Here is a 24,489-nt window from a genome sequence, read left to right on the forward strand (position 1 = left end):
ACGCAATTTCAGACATTTTCTTACGATGTTTTCAAGAAATACATTTTATTTCCCTTTTGTTTAAAACTGTGAAATAAGATTAAAGGCTACTATATGATAAAGTTATTGGTTTAAACCATTTATTCATTAGAACTAGCGGTAATTTTTCGACCAATTCTTCGAAGTCGACCTATTTATACTTTTTTTTATATTATGGCTAAAAACGGCCTCCTTCGCCCAATAAACCGTATCGACCTAAATTCTGTGAAATACGGTAGATCACTGACTGAATCATCTTTCGATCATTATTATATGCTGTCATGCATTTTGATCGTGTGCTTACGATAAACAGGAAATCGATTTTGCACGGTAAAAGTAAAATGAGAATCGTACAAAGGGTAATTACGGGGGGAAAATATCGTCGGGTAGAAATAAAAAAAAAAAAACGATTCGTTTTCATAATAGAATACATGAACAAGTTTTTTTCTGTATATTCAACATAAAACTTTCGATGAAATTTTAGCCAGGTGTCTCTGAAATCAGTCTGGGTAGCGCTTACTTTGTTTATACACAGTTGAACTCTCGGCACGTGCTACTCATGCCTGCAGGCTTCAATAAGTTCAGAGGTTGACTCGTGTGTATAAACACCGTAAAAGGCAACACAGAGACACAGGGTGGCATGTGCTACCGTAGTCATGCCTCCAGGCTAGGTTACTATCCCCCGGTTAACACCAGTTTGTACACATTGCACGGAAGTAAAAAAAAACGATCTTAAATTAAAACCGGCCGTACTGAATTAATTGGTTTGACAATTTTGATGCAATTTCACACATTTTCTTACGATGTTTTCAAGAAATACATTTTGTTTCCCTTTTGTTTAAAACTGTGAAATAAGATTAAAGGCTACTATATGATAAAGTTATTGGTTTAAACCATTTATTCATTACAACTAGCGGTAATTTTTCGACCAATTCTTCAAAGTCGACCTATTTATACTTTTTTTTCATTTTTTTGCTAAAAACGACCTCCTTCGCCCAATAAACCGTATCGACCTAATTTTCGAAAAATACGATATATTAAATTATTCAAATAAATGATTGTACGACATTTAAACAAGCAATTTGTCTAGTTTTGTTTGTTTTACATATAGGTGAATAACAATTTATCTCAAACATGGGATTTCTTCAAAACTAAACTTATGTCCCAGTTTATGGCTGGGGCCATAGTTTGACGGAGACAAATGTGTGGTAAATAAAGTGATATGACTTCCGGTTAAGTTCATATCAGTTGTGGTGGTTCATCGTGTGATTTATCAAATAATTAAATGAAAGGTAGCTATGTTGTGCAAAATTCTGCATTCTGTTGATTTTTTTTCAATTCTTTGATCAGTTCAAGAATTCAATAATTTCCATGCAGTATGAAATGTCTTACAATTAATAATTTGCAAATTAGTTCCAGCTGCACAAATTCATTGATAAAAAATATATCATACAATATATCATACAATGTATATCAAATGTCCATGTCAATCTACAGACTTACTCATAAAAGTTCATTGTATCTGCCAATACAAATGACAGTTTTCCATTTAAGTCATGAAGTGATACAGTTCCATCAAGTCCAGCTGAAACTACTTTGCACTCATCTAATGGCCAGAATTTCACAGCTTGAATATTTCCACCAGAGCCTTTCTTCAATGAGAAAGTCAACTATGAATTACATGCATCTAATACAAATTAATCTGGCCTGCTTGATTTCTGCTTCATAAACACTCCTTTTAAAATTTTCATTTACAATGAAGTAGAGTGTATTTCTACAATCCAGCAAGCCTATACTCTGGTATTTTTAATGATCAAAAGATTCTAAACTTTTCAGTTCTGAAACTTTGAATCATTTGGTTAAACAGCAAACTCACTCATGAGCATTAAGCGTATCTGCCAAAATCTGTGTGTTTTTGCCTTCAATGTCATTCAAGGTGATTGTCCCATCTACTGCTGCAGTGAGAACCTTGCTATTATCATGGGGCCAAAATTTAATGGAATTTATGATTCCTCCTGCTCCCATCTAAAGATCAAGACAAGTAACATGACAATTTAAGATAGCAATAGTAAGACTGTATTTCAATGTTGTCATCAAGAAAATAACTTTGGAAAAAATCTCCACGTAATTTTGAAGTAGACATGGGACATGCACTTTTGTTTAAAGTTGAAACGAATACCATAAATCAATAATCGAATATTCATGACTGCTATTCTATTCATATTTGAATATTTACATCTACCAAGTATTATTCCCTCCATTTCTTACCGAAACTTATAGTTAATTCATAGCTCTATAGAAACAGCCATACTGAAATCTACACGCCCTGTTTATCGATTGGTCAAAATCTACAGCGACTGAAACTGACGAGACTAAAATTGATATGCCCTCTTTATCGATAGGTCGAGGCCTATAGCGACCTAATAAAAAATCACGGACTGCATGAAATATTCATGATGATGTCAGACCCAAGTCTCATAGGAGACGATTTGGCTGTTTCTTTTAGCTAACATACTTATGTACATTAACATTAATTTACTGATTTTTACTTACTTTTCATAATCATTTCATAAATAAACTAAAAGAAAGATATTAATATAAATAATAAAATGCTTTCATTGATGATTCATGCAGGTTATGAGGGTAGCGATGTTGCTACCTTCATATTCCGAATGAATTATAACGTACTGGGGGTAGACTATCTGTCTGACGTTACTATGGGATAAGGGTCTGTGTAGAATCAGACCTCTGAGAACAAAACAGATAGACACAACATATGTACAAGATCTTGTCTCCCCTGACCAGGCTATGGATGAAACCGAACACTGTCTCAACTTCTCAATCAGATGTCTTAAACCAGTGGCCCAAACCAATGTCTCTAACCAAGCGACCCAAACCAAGTGCCCAAGCACAAAGTCTTCGTGCTACCTGGTGACTTTTTACCAGGTAACTTCTCAGTAACAAGGGTATCTGTGCAACTACTGGGTCTAAAACAATAGAGACCCCAGTTCTCTGTAGAGGTTACCAACACCTCGTAGCCAAAATGCTCAACCAAGGATACCAATACCTCCAAGAGCCCGATACCCTAGAGAAGATGCCAACACTTCTATTATCTGAAACCCACTATGTGTTCAACCTTCCTCAGTCTCTTCCGATCTGTAGCTATCGATAGAGGATACTAACACCTCTATCTCCATCGAGAGTGTAACCGCTACTAAAGTGTCAAACACTAAACTCGCAGAGAGCACTTACAGACAAGTTTCAAAGAGACATTCACAGGATATAACCACATAGTAATACACCATTCCATAGCCGAAGCATAAGCTCCGCCCACCGAAGATACGTCATAGCAACGAGGCAGCCTCGGACAAAAGAGTAAACAATGGCGGCTCTACAAATGCTCTCAATATTATTGAACGCGATATTTTGATCAAATTTTTCGAAAATGTTACAATGTAGTCTCGTGCGAAGGAAAGGGGGTACAATTTTTTCATCAACGGTTATGTTCATGCTGTAAAAATATACAGCACCACTGACAAAACCTTAGAAATTACGGGAAAATGTTACCGGTCTATGAAAATGAGCGAAGACCCACACAAAGTAAACATGACCATAGATTGTAATAAATGTGCTATTGACGATTGCCATTGCTCTTGTCAAGCAGGGTGAGTGAAAATTGTTTTATTGGTAACAAATAATTGATTTTTGTATAGTTGATTGATTAAAAAGCAATCAGTATCACTGCCATCGATCACTTCAATAAATTGTGGCGAACTCGAACAAAGATATCAACTTTGCTATTCAATCAAAATGGATTAAATGTGCATAATTAAAGTGATCTAGGTAAATAAATGATCATTATTCGTATCTTTAGCTACATGTTACTGTATATTAATCATGCTGGCATGATAAATTGGTAGTTATTACTAGTTAAACAATATCTTTGTCCACGAGTAGACTTTGTGGGACTTGTGCTCATGTCACAGCGTTGGTGTACACTGTACAGCATTATAGAGGCCTTGGATTGAATGAGGTCCCTGCTGAACTTCCATGTACAAGTTTGCCTCAGCAGTGGCATAAACCAAGAGGCTCAAAAATTCAGCCTGAGCCAGTTTCAACCATGGTTTTTTCAAACCTAAACCTACACCACGAAAGAAGAAACCAGTTATCATTGACAAACCAAATCAAACGTATACAACAATTTCTTTAATTATCAATTTGATTTATTAGATTCAGAATCACAAAGGACTATGTGCGGTATGGTCAAATATCTGCCCCCAATTTCAACCAATTTTTAAATAGTGTCGTATAAAAATCAAATCTTCACAAATCATTGTATAGAGGATGCCTATAACTTTAATCTTAATTTTAGTCATCATTGCTTGTTCGCTGTTTATCTATGACGTCATCTAAATGACCTAATTCCCGCAAATTTGCAAACAAATGAAAATATTCTCATTTTTGCTCTGTATTTTGCATTCGGAAGTATAGAGCGCAGGTCTGCTCAAGTGCGATTTTAACATATTGTTTTCTTCAGATAGTTATACACATTATACTAAAAAATGGTACTTGAGCAAGCCTGCGCTCGATGTTTCCCAGTCGAAAAACCATCGGAAAACACCCATATTTTGCTACAAAATAACAATTTATCAAAATAATGCAATCTTCATGACGTCATTTCTACATTATGACGTCACTGTGGTGATAACCTTTTACACCTTTATTTCCAATATGATTTTAACTATCTTTCACCTTATTTTTAAAGCTCTTTTTAAAACTTTGATTTTGGGGGCAAAAAATGCATAAAACCGCACATAGTCCTTACAACATTTGAAAAGAAAAAAAATCTGGTAACAAAATTGCCCTTTAATTTACATAGAATTCCTGATGTGTACCCTGAGGATGTTAAAAGGCTTAAACCTGATCCACAACTGCCTTTATCATATTTGCTGCAGAAGGATATTAGTTTACAACAATCTATTTGTGGAAATATTCAAAAGGGATCCATGCTCAAATACCATGTATGTCTTTAATACATATTGGATTCTTAAAAATTACTTATTCTGAAAAATATACATGTATATAAATGTGCAAATATACAAACAGAATTGAACATTTAAACAGAATGCTACACATTTAACAATTTAACATCATTCATCCATTACTAACATAACAAAAAAAAAAAAATCTATTTTATTTTCCAATATTGTGTCACCAACATGACTAAGCAAAAGTTGCTATGATCACATTACTATACCTAAGACATTGTTCAACTTGTATCAATAACTTAATTAATCATAATAATTCTTAATGGAAAGATTTGAAATACAAAACATTCTTCATAATATAAACAGTCACGCTCAATTATGAAAATAATACTTCTACCAGTATGGTAGTGGCATTAATTTCTTGCCTGACCAACGGACAAATCAGTGCTAGGTAATGCCATTAAATGCTTGCGCCGTATGTATTGCATGTGTTTTCCAACACCGGATGCAATTTAAAAAAAAAATTTTCAAACCAAATCAGATGGATGAAATTTTTCTGAATTGAAAATGCCAAACTACAGTATAATTTGAAGCGTCCTGTGATAAAATTGTAGCATGTTTTTACAATGATATAACCTCCCACCATTAATCATTGCACCCTTAGCCCCTTCTGTGTTTCAGTATTTGTGAGAACATTTTTCTCTCTTCCTTTTTAAACCCCCTCCTTTGCAGCCCCAAACTTCTCCAGGGAATCATGATTTAACAAACTTAAATATGCACAACCTCTGCTTTCACACAAGTTTAAGATTTTAAAATATTTTTCTCAATATATTCCAATGTAAAAATTCAAACCCCATAGTAGCCCCAACCTACCACCAGGGATCATGAGTTATGTCCAAGACACGATGTAGTATCGATATCGATGATATCGACGATATTGTATCGATATCGATTCACTGATTTCAATATAATAGAACTTAAATGCATATGTACAAAACTACAGCTGTCCAAATTTAACATCCATATTCAACGTCGATATCGTCGATATCGTATCGATATCGATTTTCTTTGTCCTCAACTGAATTTGTCCATATTCATGTCGATATCGACGATATCGTATCAATATCGAGTTGCATATGTACACAACTACAGCTGTCCATAATTAGTGTTGATATCGTCGATATCAACAATATTGTATCGATATCGATTTTTATAGGTACAGAACTCAATCTGTCCATATTTATCGTCGATATCGACGATACCGTATCAAAATCTATTTTCCTTTATTTACAACTTAAGTTGTCCATATTTTCAGTCGATATCGTCGATGTATCTTTATCGATTTGCATATAAACACAACGGCAACTCACTTTATTTTGACGTCGATATCGACGATATCGTAACGATATCGATTGACATATGTACACAACAAAACCAGTTAGGCATTTATTTGCTTTTGTGCAGAATGAAATCAAGTACTTTGGAAAACTGTATCATGCTTATCTTTAGATTTGACTATCTAGACGATCACAATTATATCATTTTACAATCCTTAAAACCCATCATTTAGATATTCTTCTTATTGTTATTGATAAATTTATAATACCGATGATTTTAGAAGATTTCATTTGAGTCAATATTGAGGTTGATATTGTCATTTTAAATAATATTATTATATTTGTTTAAATGCAATTATAAAGATCGCTATTGATTAGGATATCGTCATTCTGTGTATGTTATCGCTCATAAATAGCAAGCCTTTAAACTTATTAGTGTCGATATCGATGTCGATATCATCATTTTATGTACGATATCGACAATAAAATTGATTTTGCAACTCACATCAGTGTATTTCGATATCGATGTCGATTTCGTCAAGTTGTGTACGATATTGTCGATATTGACATCCTTATTGGATTAGCATTTTTCAAAATTCGATATCGATGTTGATATCGTCATTTTGGTGTCGATATCAACAACAAAGTTGGTCTTGGACATGTATGGGGATCATGAGTTGAATAAAGTTAAATCTACACTACCTGAGGATGCTTCCTGCTTCCACAGGAGTTACTGCTTTTCTGGTTGAATAGCTTTTCAGGAGAAGATTTTTAAAAAATTTTCTCTTTACATATTCTTATGTAAAAATTTAAACCCTCCAATTGTGGCCAAACCCTACCCCTTGAGATTATGATTTGAACAAACTTGAATTTACACTACCTGAGGATGCTTCCATACAAGTTACAGCTTTTCTGGCTGAATGGTTTTTTGAGAAGAAGGTTTTGATTAATTCTAAATTATCTCCCCTTTAAAGAGGGTGTAAAGAACTTGAATTCCATTAACCCTAAAATGCTTTGTGCCAAGTTTCGTTGAAATTGGCCAAGTGGTACTTGGGAAGAAGATGAAAATGTAAAAAGTTTACGACAACAGCCAACTGACAAATTTAATTTAGAAAACGTCAATTTAGCCTTGGGATCAGCTGAGCTAAAACTGATTTTACAGTACATGTAGCCTATCAACCACATACCCCTTGATGGAACTTCTGCTTCTCAATGTTGCTTGTATCCCACCAAAAGACATCGCCACCTTTGGATCCTACCACCACCACATCTGGATTGGTCGGATGCCAATCCATAGCTGTCACTCGGCGATTGAATGGGCTGGTCATGGTTGATATCTGCATGTCTGATAACATGTCTATCACACATTTGGTGGCACTCTGTAGAAACAACAAAGTACTGAGTGACAGTCTCATGCATACATACATGTACATATACAAAAAAATGCATTTCAATAATGCATTACAATAATTAAAGCCAGCGACGTAGCTAGAATTAGAATGAGGTATAGGTACCAAAAAGGCAAAAACATTTTTTTAATACAGTTCAATGTTTTCACCAGCTGTCTTTTTTAAGCATAATCAAAGTGAATGGCAGAACAATTATACTAAAGCTATTATCTGTCTTCTTAGTTTAGTTTATTAGAGAGAAACAAGAGGTCACATCGCTCACCTGAGCAACAATGGCTTTTATGGGTGTTCAAAGGATATTGTGCCATATGGCTCCTCGGTAGAAAAACAAACAAGAATACCATAAAATAAACTGTTTCCAAACAGCTAGAGCCACGAAGCATCAAAAATAGCCCTATCATTAAAAATTACCTTAGTTTGGTAAAATATAGGGTAGAATCTTAGCTTTTCATGACTGTTTTTCTTTTTTCGATATCTATTATTTTCATGACTGTTTTTCTTTTTTCGATATCTATTATACTTTTTTATAAACAGAGTTTACAATATGGCATTGTTTTGATGAAAAATGTAGAACAGACGTCATTTTTGTTAAGTAACGTCATGAAATGATAAAACTACGTATTACTTGAATCTAATAAAAAAACAAAAACAAAAAACAAATAAAATTATCTTGTCGACATTATAATTAATTTATGAAAATAAATTTATTGATGAAAATAGCATGAAAAGCTTATTTACAATAAAGATTAAAAAATATTACAGGGACCAGTGCTGAAGGTCAATATAACGGCGGTACATGTAAATATGTCGGTGTCTTCAAAGTTCTTTTTTCTGCAATTTGAAACTGCATGAAGTAATGATGATGATGCGTAATGTATAACTGAGGATTAATCATTGAATTCTACCAATGTAATCACAAATTATTAAAAATAAATATGACAGAGATACGGTAATTGAATTTAATAGAGATACATATGATAATTGGTTAATCTGATAATTTTTCTCTGACAAATTGACTATCAGATTAAGCGGAACCCTCTGTAGTAACATAGGAATGAAAATTTGTAGCACTGTGGCGGGACAGCATGTACACAGCGTGAAATTAGAATTTACACTATTTGAGGATCCTTGCATAGTAATCTCACAAACTGTAGCATTATAGTTCTCGAGAAAAACTTTCTAAAAACATTTTCAATATATCCTTCTATGTTAAACTTTGAACCCCTTTTCGGGCCCAAGTATTAGTCCAGTCCCAAAGCTTTATTAATTTGGAATCTACATTATTTAAGGATGTTTGCATAGCTAGTAATCTCACAAGTTGAATTAAGCATTGTAGTTCTCTAGAAAAAGATTTTTTTAAAAAATTTTCCCAGCATTAGATCAAGGGTCACGGCATATATATATAATTTCAAATCTACACTATTTGAGGATGCTTAGGTAGTTATCTGACAAATTGAAGCACTGTAGTTCTCGAGAAGAAGATTTTTTAACATTTTTCCAGTATTAGATCAAGAGTCACGGCATATATATATAATTTCAAATCTACACTATTTGAGGATGCTTAGGTAGTTATCTGACAAATTGAAGCACTGTACTTCTTGAGAAGAAGATTTTTTAACATTTTCCATATATAATTCTACATTTTTAACCCATCTCGGGTCCCTAGTATTAGTCCAGGGGTCACTATTTTAAAACTATCAAATCTACATTATCCTGTGTTGTATGCATAGTAATCTCGCAAATTGTAGCATTGTAGTTCTCGAGGAGAATATTTTTTAACACGTTACCTATATATATATATATATATATATATCTTTTATAAACTTTGACCCATCTTGGGGCCCCATTATTAGTCCAGGGGTCACGATTTTACCAATTAATGATCTACATAAGCCAAGGATGGATGCATAGTAATTCCACAAACTATAACACTGTAGTTCTCGAGAAGAAAATTCTTAAACCTTTCTTATATATTTTTTAAAATGTAAAAGTTTGAACCCCTCTTGGTGCCCCAGTATTTTTCCGGGAGTCACGATTTTTACAAATAAGAATCTACATTATTTGAAGATGTATGCATGTTAAAATCCCAAACTTTTGCATTTATAGTTCTTGAGAAGAAGATTTTTAAACATTTTCCTATATATGTTAAACTTTAAACCCCTCCTGGGGCCCCACTTTTTGTCCGAAGGTCACAATTTTTACAATTTAGAATGTTCACTATATATACAACCTTTTGTGTGAATATTTCTGGTGCAGTGGTTCTTCAGAAGAAATTTTTTAAATTTTTTCCTTGGTATTTCTATGTTAAACTTTGAACCCCGCCTGGGGCTCCAGTTTTGGTCCGAGAGTCACGATTTTTACAATTTAGAATCTTCACTATATATATCAAAGGCTGGAATGGCCACAAAGGTGTGGAGCTGACATTTTCTTAATATAGATATCATTAATTTAAATTTCTGTACCAATAGTCGTACATATTATAGTATTTATTGCCAAGCAGACAACAAACAAATACACATAAAACATGGGTTCATCCACAAGAGTTCACAATAGCCCTCACCATGCACCGGGACACATCCATCCTCAACCAGTGAGCCCACGAGATAGAGATTCGTGCACAATTCGCGCTGTCTGACATCATGCCTTAGTTAGGTAGTACGTATAATAAGCCCATAAATACCACAATATAAAACTATATTTTTATATGCAATTTTAACATCACCATGTGATTATATACTCAGTATATTTTCATTATAAAATACGTAGTGATGCATATGCAATACAATGAATCATGACTCATCATGGTTACAAAAATCGAAGGAATTTCGAAAAGTTCAAAAATTAATTATATTCTTTCTGCTTTAAACAAAACATACTTTTATTTATTCAATTTCTGTGTGAAACAAGAATACCTATGGTATGCAAGGTTGTTTACAAATAAATCCACACCACGTGCGTTGACCTGCCGTGTCTAAAATGCTCAACCAAACTATCTGCAATATTGCTACAAAATCACAAGATACATTTATCGCTTACATTTATTTTGGAGACCGTGCCCGATAACAAATAAATTTACATATTAATTTTTATTTTTATCGGGCATGGTCTCCAAATAAACTGTAAGCGATAAACTAAAATAATATTTACCGGTATAATGAATTTTTACACCTTAATGTATTCATCCGTCATTTCTTGATTAAACATACTTAATATATACTAATGCAATGAGTTGCCAATATTCAGGGAGACACAGTTGGGTTTTTCGTGCACAATTTAGTTGAATAAATGGAACAAAAATCTTGTTAACATTTTTCCTATGTATTTCTATGTTAATCTTTGAACCCCACCTGGGACCTCAGGTTTGGTCCGAGGGTCACAATTTTTACAATTTAGAATTTTCACTATATATACAACCTTTTGTGTAAATATTGGCATTTCTGGTGCAGTTGTTCTTGAGAAGAAGATTTTTAAACATTTTTCTTTGGTATTTCTATGTTAAACTTTGAACCCCGCCTGGGGCCCTAGTTTTGGTCCGAGGGTCACGATTTTTATATTTTAGAATCTTCATTATATACACAAGCTTTTGTGTAAATATTGGCATTTCTGGTGCAGTGGTTCTTGAGAAGAAGATTTTTAAAGACACATACCCTATACTCACTGTTTCACAATTATCTCCCTTTTTAAAATGGCTGTGCCCTTTATTTTAACAATTTATAATCCCCTTTCCATAAAGATGCTTTATACCGAATTTGGTTAATTTGGCCCAGTGGGTTTAGAGAAGAAGTTGAAAATGTAAAAAGTTTACAGACGGACGGACAACGGGTGATCAGAAAAGCTCACTCGAACCTTTGGTTCAGGTGAGCTAATAAAAGTGGTAGGCAGGAGAGAAGTTAAAAAGCAGTGGACTTCCACATAAAGCAGTAGAGTTAACATGCATGTTAATGTAAATATTTGCTAGCATATGTACTGATTGAATAAATAAATACATACTTTATATAGGCTTTTCCTAGGAATTCCCATTGTATATCCATGTAGCTGAAGTGTTAGGTTTGAACTTATAGTGTATGATGGTCTGGCTACATTGATAGTGAAAGGCAATGCCCTGGGTTTGAGTCCTAGAAGTGTGTTTGCTGCATCAACTTCACAGCAGTCATGACTTGGAATTTTTTCCTCTTCTTTTTCCTTTTCAGACTGAAAATTTAAAAAACAAAAAAAGTATACAAATCATACCTAACCATCATCATCCAGTCTGTAAATTCATGCAATTCTGACAGAAAGAACACCATAATTCACTTGCATTGAATATCTTATCATCTAATTGGCTGTATCCCAATTATACTTGTCACCATTTTGACCATTTAAGATACAGGCATCAAGCAAAGAATTTTAGCAAGGGGTTATGAAAATTTTTGTTCAGAGGCGGAATCAATCCATGGTCAATATTGGTCATTTAACAGAGAGTACAGACATATACTGCCTCTGCTGAGGTTTGAACCCCAGCATCGGTACTCCTGTTTTCAACATTCACTGTCATTTCAGTCAAACTTTATAACTCTTAACTCAAACTTTAACTGAATAAAGCTGCACAAACAATTGATACGACTCAAAACACTGCATGAATTGTTTTTGCACCCATTCCAAACAGTAATCAATTAAATTCTCTGATATTTTATGAATCAGTTTGTCTTTCAAAAATTCTTGATTCTCCAAGATTTTTAAGCTTCTTTCTTCCTGGATGAAAAGAATGGCCTCATATCTGTGTACAAAGCTCTGAATCTTGCTTATAATTTGAAGTTTAACACTCAAATATTAGTAAATAGAAATTGTAAACAATTAAATAGAAGAGACATGCACCAAAACAAAGAAGTTAGTAAATAGAAATTGTAAACAATTAAATAGAAGAGACATGCACAAAAACAAAGAGCACAATTTATTTTTCAAAATGAATCATATATATACCTAGTACATATTTCCGTCAACGATATTAAACTCTGTTTAAACTGAATAAACTCGAGAAAATGCTAAGCATCTCAACAAAACACATTGCATTAATCAACCATTAAGCAAAAGATCATACCAATTAACGACAGAATGAATTATATTTTAGTACTTTGTGAAAACATCAGATTTAACTTAATTTGCACAGGTAAACAGTCAACTGTCTGATTTACCGAAGTCTCTCTTTAATTTGATACGTAAAAATTACAAAATACAGGCGATAGTTCCCAGCTGGTTACACACCTGTAGGGAAATGAAACCCAAACGAAAGTCAAAACAAGCTAACACCACCGTCATACTAGAAAACAGTCAACGCATTGAAATATTTAACCTCAATTTACTTCACAAAATCGGCACCAATGTATTTTGCATGTTTCATAAATTCCCTTCGCACGCGAACTGTTGCACAACAAACAAATTCATCTTTGTCAGATCGACCCGTTTGTATCATACGTCATGGCTACTTCGACATCGTTTTAGAAGCATGGAATTAAACATGAATTATTAAGTTTCTTCTTAAATAAGACCACAAACCCGTAAATGTCGACCCGGGTTTGCTACCCATTTTACCAACTTGGGAATCAACAATCATCAATAAATTCTGAAATACGCATAGTTGTCTATCAATATATATTTACATTTTCCAGTGTCTTTGCCCGTGATAACACTATGTATCGATTTTGTACTATATAACTCATAAAGCCAAATTGAGGCACCAGCGGGGTTTGCTTATTTATATTTAAATATTTAATCGTACGATGGTTTAAAATTATATAAATATAAGTAGTAAGGAATCATTCTTTGAATATTATGAGGTGATAATTTCGGTCGGGTGTGATCAAATCTATCATAAAGCCCTTTGGACTTTATTGGATTTGATCACGCCCCGATCAAAATTATCACCTCATAATACTCAAAGAATGATTCCTTATTCCTTATTTACAGCAAATACAAATATACCAGACTGTAACATATCTGGAAAATCCCCCAACTAAACGAGTCTTACCTTGGTTAAGGCAAAGTTTGGTAGGGATTCTGTGAGTCATATAACCACTGAAGGGGTCAGATGAGAAGCGTGTTGCGCATGTCCAAATCAGTTTTTTAACAGCCAATAGAGTGTTTTGAGAATCCAATCAAGCATCATATATTATGCCCTCACTTATCATAACAATCAACAAAACTGGGAGGGAATTATCCTTCCATACAAGTGGTGGGCATCTGATCCTTTCAGTGGTTTTATGACTGGATTCTGTTACGTCATACCACTTCCGGAACCATATGAGACTTCAAAGTGATACTCAAAACACTGAATAAAGTGAATTCCAGAAATTTCACTTATAAATACTTTAGAGTAGTAACAAACTACTGTAAACAAAGCCTCCACCATTTTATACTAGCTATGCTCAAATATACATCTGACAATAACAATACACAAATATAAAACATCAATGCTTCAAGATAGCATGTTGATACAATTCTGCATCAAATAACATCAATGCTTCAAGATCGCATGCTGATACAATTCTGCATCTTTCTTTATGGGTCTTTTATAAAACTTTGCAAAAGTCTCAGCATAACTTAAAAACAAATCTGTACAATAGCCTCTTAAATTTTTTGTACGTTCTAAATATTCTTTCAACACTAGCACAACACATAACCTTCTGTCCGGTGGGTATGCAAACAATTCTAATTGTCCACACAAAAAACCTGGTCTACTTTGTTTCAACAAAGATTTAAAAAACAAAGTATACGACTTACTGCCTTTGCACATATCACTTATAGTTAACAAATGCAAAGATTGGGCTCTAGTATATAAATAGTGCCTGTTTGGGAGGGTAACAGTTGAAATTGACACCCCGAGAAAACCATTGTCAATCGACGCGAAGCGGAGGTTGACAATGGTTTTCGAGGGGTGTCAATTTTAACTGTTATCCTCCCAAACAGGCACTATTTATTTTGTTATACTGAATGTCTTAATTTTAAAGAAAACATCACTGCTTCTAGATAGGAATAACGTGAATTCTAAGGCGAACTGTACGCGCATGAATTTCGCGCATGTAACAATTCGTAATGTTACCCGTTGCTAAGTGCGTTGCTAACGCTGAGGGTAATAGAACAGAGTATGAACTGCGTCTAAACCAATCAGATTTCGGTATTTAACATGAAAGTATAACAATAGCATTTGTTAAAGCAATTAACATAACTAACTTCAAAGTTAGATCTTTGCGTGAAATAGATTTAACAGGAGACAATTTTCTCAGAAATGTAAGCACTTTTGATACATCCCAAGTTTCACAATATCTTGGTTTTCCAGGTCTTAGATTAAATACACCTTTTAAAAACCGAATAACTAAATTGTTTGATCCAATAGATACTCCAGAATGTTGGATTCCATACGATGACAATGCCGATCTTGCCGTGTTTATTGCACTGTAACCAAGACCATTTTCATAAAGTTCTGTCAGAAAACTCAATACTTCTTTCACAGATGGTTGAAATGAATTAATTTCCCTTTCACTACAGAAACGTAACCATCTTCTAATAAATGTGCCATACTGTTTCTTTGTTGAATATCTCCAGGACGCAAGCAAGATTTCACAAGTTTGTCTTGAAAGACCTTGGTCTTCAAACTGTCTCCTGAAATTCGGCATGCTACCAGTTTCAACTGACCTTGTAATGGATGACACTTGGTTGTTTGAGGAATGCAAAGTGTTTTCTTTTTGTGTGGAAGAATCAGTGGAATTTCTATCAAAAGTTCTAAAAGTCCTGCATACTACATTTGTGTCGGCCATTATGGAATAATCATCAGACATTCTGCACAATCTTCTCTTATCTTCCGAACACATCTACTGATCAAAGAAAATGGTGGAAACAAATAACAATATTTATTTGACCATGACCTACTGAATGCATCAGTGCAAAATGCATCTGGATCTGGTTTCCATGATATATACATTTCTAGCTGTCTATTCGAACGAGAAGCAAAAAGATCTATTTCTGGCTCTCCAAAGTTTTGGATTAAATAATGAAATATTTCTTTATCTAACATCCATTCAATATTTTCATTAAATTTTCTAGACTCAGTCAATGTCTGCCACATTTTCTTTGACTGGTACATGAACTGCAGTAATCCAAATATTTCTATCACAACAAAACTGCCATATTTGTTTGCTTAACTCATTCATCTCTTCTGATCTTATTCCTCCCATATTATTAAAGGATTTTTATCACGTTTCAGTGATTGGGAAGGCCACAAATGTCAATGGGACTATGGCCCCCCAGTTATTAATTTTAATGGGCCATTTTCATAATGAAAGGGCCATCTATTTATTCATTGGGGCCATTTTGTAAAATTGAAATTATCAAGGACCAACCTAGAGCAAAACAACTTCTATAAAATTTAAAAACTTAACCAACTGGTTAAATTTCATTTATTTGATGTGTTTATACATTTCACTGATGCAATTTTTTGTTATGGTGTTTGCTTAATGATAAATAAAATCAGTCTCTGTACTTCTGTGTTTTTTGGAGGTAGTCAAACCCTTTGACCCAATTATTACCGTTATGTAGAGAATCTTTCAAACTTTGAAGATAACTGTAGGGAACGGTTTTTCTTATTATTTAAACATTAATTTTGCGAGTTATTAAATAATTACAAGTTACAACTAATTGTAGTATCGACACTTAAATAAATAAACATCGGTTGTAATTTTCAATGCAGTATGGTTGCATCACCCGTATTTATAACCCCTACAGTAACGATAAGCATGGTGAGACAGTCGTGAGTTTTAATAATCACAACAGGGATTAATTGAGGCTGTGAAAACGTCTTTTCAATTAGATAATCATCATTTTACTGCATTTGGGGTTAGTTTACATAATTGAGAACTCGGAATACTGGGCGACTTCAACTTCTCTTTCGGAGGAAATTCTGGAATAATCTACCACGCATAAAAGAGTGGAAACGTTTTTATTGGTTGTTTATTTCTGTTTTACCAAACACGACCAATGAAATTGGATGTTTTAAAACAAATGTATTATTAATTTAAAAGACGATTAGCTAAGTCGTACAGAGTAAATTTCCAGCGGACATCGCTAAAACTTTTATAACTGATGAGAAATTTGAATGCGCACTTCGGCGCGTAGAGTAATTGATTTAATGCGCCATTTTTCTCTTAAATGCGACTATGGCGCGTGGCGCAGGTCCTTCCCAATCACTGACGTTTCCAATTTTTTGATATATTAAAGTTTGAGTACTTAAACCGTCATTCCTCAAAAATTTTATAATAAAAATATAAAAGTTTGAAAGTTTCAGCTTGTCAAAGTTCAAATCTCGCAATATGCATATTTCATCAGTTCAGACTGGTGAAAAGTGGATGATTGACCATCATTATGGTGTATTGTGTGGCCTACGGATGTACAAACATGCATACGAAAGGCTGTGGAAAGAGTTTTTTCAACTTTCCGAAAGATGCTCGTCGGAGGAAAATATGGACGATTTTTTGTAAACGCGAGAGCTTCCTCCCTACTAAAAACCAGCGTTTGTGTTCTGACCATTTTACGAAGAATCAACTTCAGAGGGACCCAGCCCATTTAGAGAGGTTAGGCTACGAAGGGGCAAGGACTCGGTTGAAAGTAGATGCAGTGCCAGACGTTCCCCTCCCCATTCACGCCAAAGAAAATAATGGCGCTGTGCAATTGGTTCTGCCTGCCAAACCTAGAGGGGCCTACGCAAAACGCCAGAAAGCTGAGGTATGTAATCCTTTTTACTATTATCATTAATATATATATATGAAAAATATAATGTTTATTCTCATTTCAACTCAAAATAACCAGACCACTTTATAAATAAAGATACCCACTTTTTGTTCACAAAATAATGTACAGTATTTCACACTCAAAGTCCGTATATCTATAAATTACATTGTATGTCTAATTACACAGGCGCCTGATATTATAATAATTCTTTTTACTATAGGCTACCATAATGTTTAAATACATAAATTATTTTATAAAAAAAGTTTAACGTCAATTAAGTGGCTGTGCTAAATAAGTTGTGAAACTCTTTATACTGAAAATTTAGAATTTTTTTTTCTTCAGATTTTTCGTCAAGCTTTTCAAGAATTGGAGCCTCGGCCTTCAGAGAACAACACCTTACCTGATCACTCCATTGACCTAATTGAACCAGGGGATCCCAATGATGAGCATCCCATTGAACCCACTGCATCAACAAATGCAATACCAGAGACCCAATCAAAAAAATGCCAGGCCACACTTCAAGTTCCACAGAGCACAAGGCGGATCCAAGTGTCATTGGATAAGAAAAACATGGTGTCCACAAGTACTCAGTGCTCAAGCCTGACTGACAACATTCCACTTAAATAGATTAGCTGCTGGTCTGACCCCTGTCCTTCAGCAGCATGCAGTTGAGAATGTGGAGGACAATGATGATGATAGTGACATTGAGGGTGGTGACATTGAGGGTAGTGATGAGGACCCTGACTTTGACCTAGATAGTGAATATCCAGAGAGTGATAGCAGTGATGAAGAGGATGAAGAATTCCAGCTGAGCACTGATATAACACCGGAAGAGGAGAGACAGTTTTTAGTGTCTGAGGTACAGTTAGCCAAACTTTTGCAAAACTGTAGTGTTTGCGGTAGTGCATGTCACACAGTAGTGAATGGTGTTCGTGGAACCATGATTTCAACATCCTCTGTGTGCCCTAATGGACACTCCAGTACCAGGGTACTTGGGAAAGCCAAAGATGCCATCATGGAATGCCATGGGCAAATTTGTTGGTTGCCGGTGCTATTGTGTTTAGTGGAGCCAATGCCTCGGAAAGCCTCAGACTCTTTCGACATCTGAACCTGCAGATGATGTCCATGTCCACATTCAGCAGACTGCAGGCATCTTATGTTGTACCTGCCTCCATTTTCACATGGGACTTCCATCAACAGACCCTTCTTGCGGAGTATCAGGGAAGATCTTTGACCCTTGGTGGAGATGCATGGTGTGATTCTCCTGGATTCACAGCGAAATTTGGCTCCTACACGTTGATGGAATTGAGCAGTGGAAAAATTCTGGATTTTCAGTTAGTGCAGGTAATTAAAATGACTATAATTTTGATCATCTTATATAGATATAGAATTTCACACCATAATTAGAATATGTCTTCTCTGATACATACACTTAATATATTTACATTGTATATGCATCATAGAAATGTATTAAATCAAAATTCTATTTTTTAATTTCATGTTGATGCATTATACAACTTCATTCTTAAAAGTTATCATCTGAATTCCAATCAGATTCATTTTCAAAATTGACAGTTTTGCTGTATTGCATAGATTTGTTTAAAATTTTATCAGGGACTCAAAAAAACTTCGCTATATCCAAGAATTCGCTATATCCATGTGCGTACTAAACAAGTTTTACTGTACATGGACAGTGAAGATTGATATTCTGTTTTTAGCATCAATTATTACCAATCAATTATCATGTTAACCAGAACTGTTTTTCATTGTTATTCAATTTAAGAAGTACATGTAGCTGTTGGATAACATATAAACATTTTCAAAAGTGATTTTTTTATGAATTGTTTTCCGATCAGTTCAAAGATGAATATTTTGCTGCACCTGAGTGTGACTCTTGGTACAAATGCCCGTTAGAACAAAACTATGATTGCGTAGCTAAATAAACCTACTTCAGGTAGGTAAATAAAGCTATATAGGTAAATCAACATACGTAGCTAAATCTAGTGATTGTACCTGATTGGGCCTGTTTTTGCCTAGCTGCAGGACTGTAGCTCCCAGTCTGAAAAAATTCGGATGGACGACCTGGGAGCTACAGTGCCTACCATAGGAAAAATCTGCAATTTACGGCGCACAAAAAATTGCGCTACTTTTGGACTTATTAACCTTATTTTCACACAAATTCTTTTAAAAGAATTAGTACCATTAATTTCTTCAGCCAATTTACTACTGATATCGTCACTCTACTTGCCTCAGACTTTCTCTTAAAAATGATAACCGACCTCGGAAACTGAAGTATGTTAATTTACGTCGAGATCAAGAGTCGCCATTTTTAAATGTAAACAAACTTGCACCACTTTGATTTAAAGGGCTGCTGATGGTGTTTAAAAGAATATCAGAGGCAAGTGAAGTGACGATATCTGTAGTAAAATGTCCGAGGAATTTTTTGGGATCAAATATTTGTACAGAATATGATCGTAAATGAGATTAATCGGTCCAAAACTAGCGCATTTTTTTGTGCGCAGTAAATTGCAGTTTTTTTACTATGGGAGGCACTGTAGCTCCCAGGTCGTCCATCCGAATTTTTTCAGACCGGGAGCTACAGTCCTGCAGCTAGTTTTTGCCCAGTAGAAAACATGCGCTCCCCCCCCCCCAAAAAAAAACGTAATCCAAGTTTAACGACAAATGAGTCCCATTTGGTTGGTAAAATAGGTATACTATTCAAGCACTTAACCATCAAATGAGACTAAAACCATCAAACGGGGGTTGCATGGTGACCAATCCTCTGTGAGTTTAATAACAAGTTTAACTTTATCTGTATTCGGACCATAATCAGACCAGAGAGATTCTAGCTGATCAGACTGATATTAGATGCATTATCAATAAGAAAAATTAAAGGGTGTCCGATGCATGGTGAAATCACCCTAATATGTATGAATATAAAATGCGAAAAAACAGTTTTTCGCTAGGCCTACCTGATCTTTTTTCCTTTTTAATTTTTGTGCGTATGTTATATACTTCAGACCAGAATCATCAACTGTAATTTTAGGGATCTTGGTTTTTCGCCCTGATTTCCCCAAGTTCTGGGTTTCTTCTTTCCTTTTTCTAGGCATCTCAATTCTTTAAACTTTTCCTGGAGAACCTGCTTGTAAAGGGTTATGCAAGCGTTACAAGTAAACGCGGGAATTTGATAATATAAAAATCGCACACGTATCCATTATCCGCAAAAATCAAATGAAAATAAATCAACAAAACAACGAAGGGAAAAAAAATGAATAAATCTACCTATTATAATGATACCAATTGTATTCTCCATCTTAAACCGTATTCATTTTTTGGATGCATTTAAAGATATATCATTGCGGAAAGTTTGCAGTCTATCATAAGTTCTGTATTTTATTCAATTAAAAGGATACACAAGGTCAAGGCTGTTTAGGTTAAGGAAGGTCATACGCGAAAGCTTTGCGAATTGAACTTGAAGGAGAGATATAATCATGACAAATAGAAAATTTTTCGTGGGTGGAAACTGGAAAATGAACGGCAATAAACAGAGCATTGATGGCATTGCCGATTTCTTGAAAACGGGGCCACTGGATCCAAACACCGGTATGTTTAATGGAGATTTTCACCATGCAGATTGCAGAATGATGCATATGACCATGCATGCACGTAGCTTAAGCTTCTGCAGTTTCCATATGACTTAAATATTGTAAAAATTTATCATTAGATATTGTGAAAATTATACAGTGAGGTTGCCATTAACGAATCGTCTCCATTAACGAATCACTTTCAGATAAACAATTCTGTATTTTTCTATTAAAGGTTCAATACTTAACATAATATATCCTGTCATGTAGAGTTCAGGGTTGTCTCTAAGACCCTGGAGGCGTGGAATTCCCCCGCCTATGATGCCTTAATTACCCACCTATTTTTGCATTTTAAACATAATGTTGCAATAAGCAAGACTCCCAGACCCCCTTCTACTTTTTCATTTCCTCCTTCTACTTCAATTTTTAGAGACACCCCTGAGAGTTATTCTTGTTTTAATTATTTATCATGAAATTAATATGTAAACGGTGTGACTGTTTGACCGAGCGCAGATTTAACACAATTATGTAGAACAAAATTTATTTGAAACACACACAGTAGGATCCGCCTGGTTGCCTACTCAAATCATTAGCCAAAGTTAAACTTAACGTTGCGTGCTCAGTCTACATTATGACGTCATGTTTCAGACGTAAAACGTACACGTTTTGTCTTCGGAAATAGCCATGAGAGTTACGTTATTCCGAACTTTTTTTTATTTCTTCTTTCATTGTTTATCAATTTAATTCATATAAATGCAGCGGTAATAAAATTAAATACCTTATTCAGTATCTAAAAGATCAGTTCCTTGATGTTAGTGTTTTTATTTTCCATGTGATAATTTGATAAGACAAACATAGATCGAGTCGTGTTTTTTGATTGAAGCACTATTGAAACTTATCTGGTATCCTAGCTCTTTTTAATTATTTCTTTTAATTCAAATCACCTTCTATTGAAACACTGGAGCATTTTAATCTAGTTTAGTGGCAATAAGCATCGATAAGTACCAGTCAATCAATGATCAAACTAACTTTTTAAAAACAAAATGGCTGCCAATATGGCGGCGCCCAGGGCTGGAAGAAATTTTTTTTGGCCTTAGTACCCCTGATTCAACTTTCATTTTTCACTGATTTTCTTATATATACGTGTTACCATTAATCCTCGCTTCGCGAGGCGGGCTTCTTGCTGTGCTCGGTATTAAATTTTATCTTGTTTTATGTCATAATTTCTAAACAAACATGAACAAGCTTTTTAAAGACGCAGACAAAAAGCATGCGTGCAGCTGACTACTTTCACTTTTCGGTTGAGCTCTGATGTGAATGGCTCATCATTGTATGTAAGCATATTTGGTACAGATGTTTATTAAAATTATCTGTCTACAAGCACTGAAAGCGTCAAACAATTTCTTAAGCAGAGAATAATTATATTAGCTATAATGCTGTCGGTAGTCAGGGTTCCAATAACGAGTCACCAAGATGCGTGGATCATGGAGAGATCATGTCAAAATTAATTGATACCGGTACAATTATTTGTACATCTGCTTCAATAAAAAAAAAACCTAGAAACAACAATAAAAGATTTTAAAAACACATCTCATTCCCATTTTCTAGCACATTTTTCCATAATACGGATATTTATTGATTTAAGAACCCATGCCTTACAAATTGAAGGCATTCGTATTCGATGACATTTAGTAGTTTGTTTCCTAAAAACATAATTTTCCTTGAACATGGATCCAGTTTGCAGATTCACTATACATTTTTAGGGCCCCGCAAGGATTTGCGGGTGCCCTATGGCTATAGTACTAATCACTCTGTCTGTCTGTCATGCTTCTGTCCACAAATTTTCTGTTTTTTTCTAATAACTTTTTTTATGGTTGCTTAATCAAGTTCAAAGATAAGAATGAATGGGCAAAGAGAGATAACTGCTGAGAATGTTACAATTGTATACAGTGGAGCCTCAGATATCCGGACGCCAGATATCCGGACGCTTCACTTACCGGTCGATTTTTATTGGGAACGGAATTTTTACAGAATAATTTGTCTCGTTTATCCGGAATTCCGCGTTCCGGATCCGGATGGTCAAATTTTACCACATAATACAGTTTTCCTTTAAATTTTACCTCATTTAACCGGACGGTCACATTTAAGTGTTCGGGGGCACAAAAGTTTTTTATGCGCAAGTGCAAATTGGTGTAAAAACATCTGACACTGGTTGTTGGTTTTAAACAATGCCTTCGTCCGGTAATCGGGGTCACCTGTGTCACGCTATGTACTCGCCCGAGGATATTACGGTAACCATGGATGCGACATGTTTAATTGTCGCCATTTAACTTATGAACTGTTATTGTTTGATTAAAATGACATGAAAATTGTTTAATTTGTGTTTAAAAAAGTCATCAATTGATTGAATTAAAATTCTATTAATCGTAGTGTGATTAGATCGTTCGTACGCCTATTCATTTTAAAACGTAATTGAAATAAAATATTTGATAATTTGAGTTCTGTTTACGATAGTTATTAAGACCGCTTGGGATGTTCAGGGTATCGACATTAATTTTATAGCGTGTGTTCAATTAACAGTGTAATAATAATTTATGCCAAACATGGCGTGGATGAGTGTTCACGCTACTTGTAAATATCGCTTGGGTGCAATTAACTCTATAGAAAGATGGATACGTAAAATTAGCTTGGGTAAGTTCTGTCAATGAAAAAATAGCTTGGACAATTATCAATAAGGGAATATATACAGATTTTCACCCATTTTCAATCATCAAATGTTGAGCAGCTTCAAACATGTCAACACCACCGGTCAAGAGAGCGAGAGTTGCGATCACCGCTAGCTTGAAGAAAAAGATTTGTCAGCGTAAAGTGGAACACCGATTTTCTTCTCTTCGCTTTGTTATGCGAATGTAATTAAATTATCGGTTTAATACAGTGATTGTTATGTACATGTACATGTGTATGAGAATGCAGTGCTTGGTTTCCTGTGGAAAAAACATACCTTAAATAATGTTTTTAACAATATTTTGTTTTGTTAATTTAAAAAAAATCTGAACTTTTTTGTAGTGCTATCAAAATAAAATATTTAATTGTATAATTAATCTATGAGTTATGTTTCCATAAATATTAAAGGTAAATATCACAATTCAGATATCCGGACGCTTCACCTATCCGGACGATTTGGCCTGGGGACAAAAGTGTCCGGATAAGTGAGGCTCCACTGTACTTGGAAGGCTCTGCAATATTTGTCCTTTGGGATTAATTAACCTTCCACAGGAAGAAAATCCTGAGCTTTATCTTTATCTGTCACATTGAGATTAATTACTGCACTGCCTGTGTCTGCAAATGAACTTTGTTTTGAAGTTAAGGTCAATTTTGAATGATGTGTAGTATTGTG

At 34.6% G+C, this 24,489-nt stretch overlaps 2 protein-coding genes across 4 annotated transcripts in view; one reads left to right on the forward strand and one right to left on the reverse strand.

The window, feature by feature from the left end:
• LOC105347658 (DNA damage-binding protein 2) overlaps positions 1–20,696 on the reverse strand; it is a 61,391-nt gene extending 40,695 nt beyond the window's left edge. The window contains exons 1-4 of one of the 3 annotated variants that reach the window (XM_034481713.2): positions 20,481–20,696; positions 11,743–11,943; positions 7,531–7,722; positions 1,522–1,670 (exon numbers count right to left, since the gene is read on the reverse strand). In XM_034481713.2, the coding sequence (XP_034337604.1) occupies positions 1,522–1,670; positions 7,531–7,722; positions 11,743–11,943; positions 20,481–20,618 (680 nt within the window). In that variant the 5' untranslated portion in view covers positions 20,619–20,696. Of the gene's footprint in view, positions 1–1,521; positions 1,671–1,894; positions 2,044–7,530; positions 7,723–11,742; positions 11,944–13,756; positions 14,133–20,480 lie in introns of those variants that run through there. The other 2 variants (XM_034481712.2, XM_034481714.2) reach the window with 2 other exon arrangements.
• A 213-nt stretch (positions 20,697–20,909) lies between these two features.
• The window catches only part of LOC105347662 (triosephosphate isomerase), a 42,516-nt gene continuing 38,936 nt past the window's right edge, over positions 20,910–24,489 (forward strand). Inside the window, exon 1 of the mRNA XM_011456822.4 lies at positions 20,910–21,111. Within this exon, the coding sequence (XP_011455124.1) occupies positions 21,000–21,111 (112 nt within the window). The 5' untranslated portion in view covers positions 20,910–20,999. The remainder of the gene's footprint in view (positions 21,112–24,489) is intronic.

The sequence above is a fragment of the Magallana gigas genome, chromosome 3 (assembly GCF_963853765.1).
Source record: "Magallana gigas chromosome 3, xbMagGiga1.1, whole genome shotgun sequence".
NCBI classification, from domain to species: domain Eukaryota; kingdom Metazoa; phylum Mollusca; class Bivalvia; order Ostreida; family Ostreidae; genus Magallana; species Magallana gigas.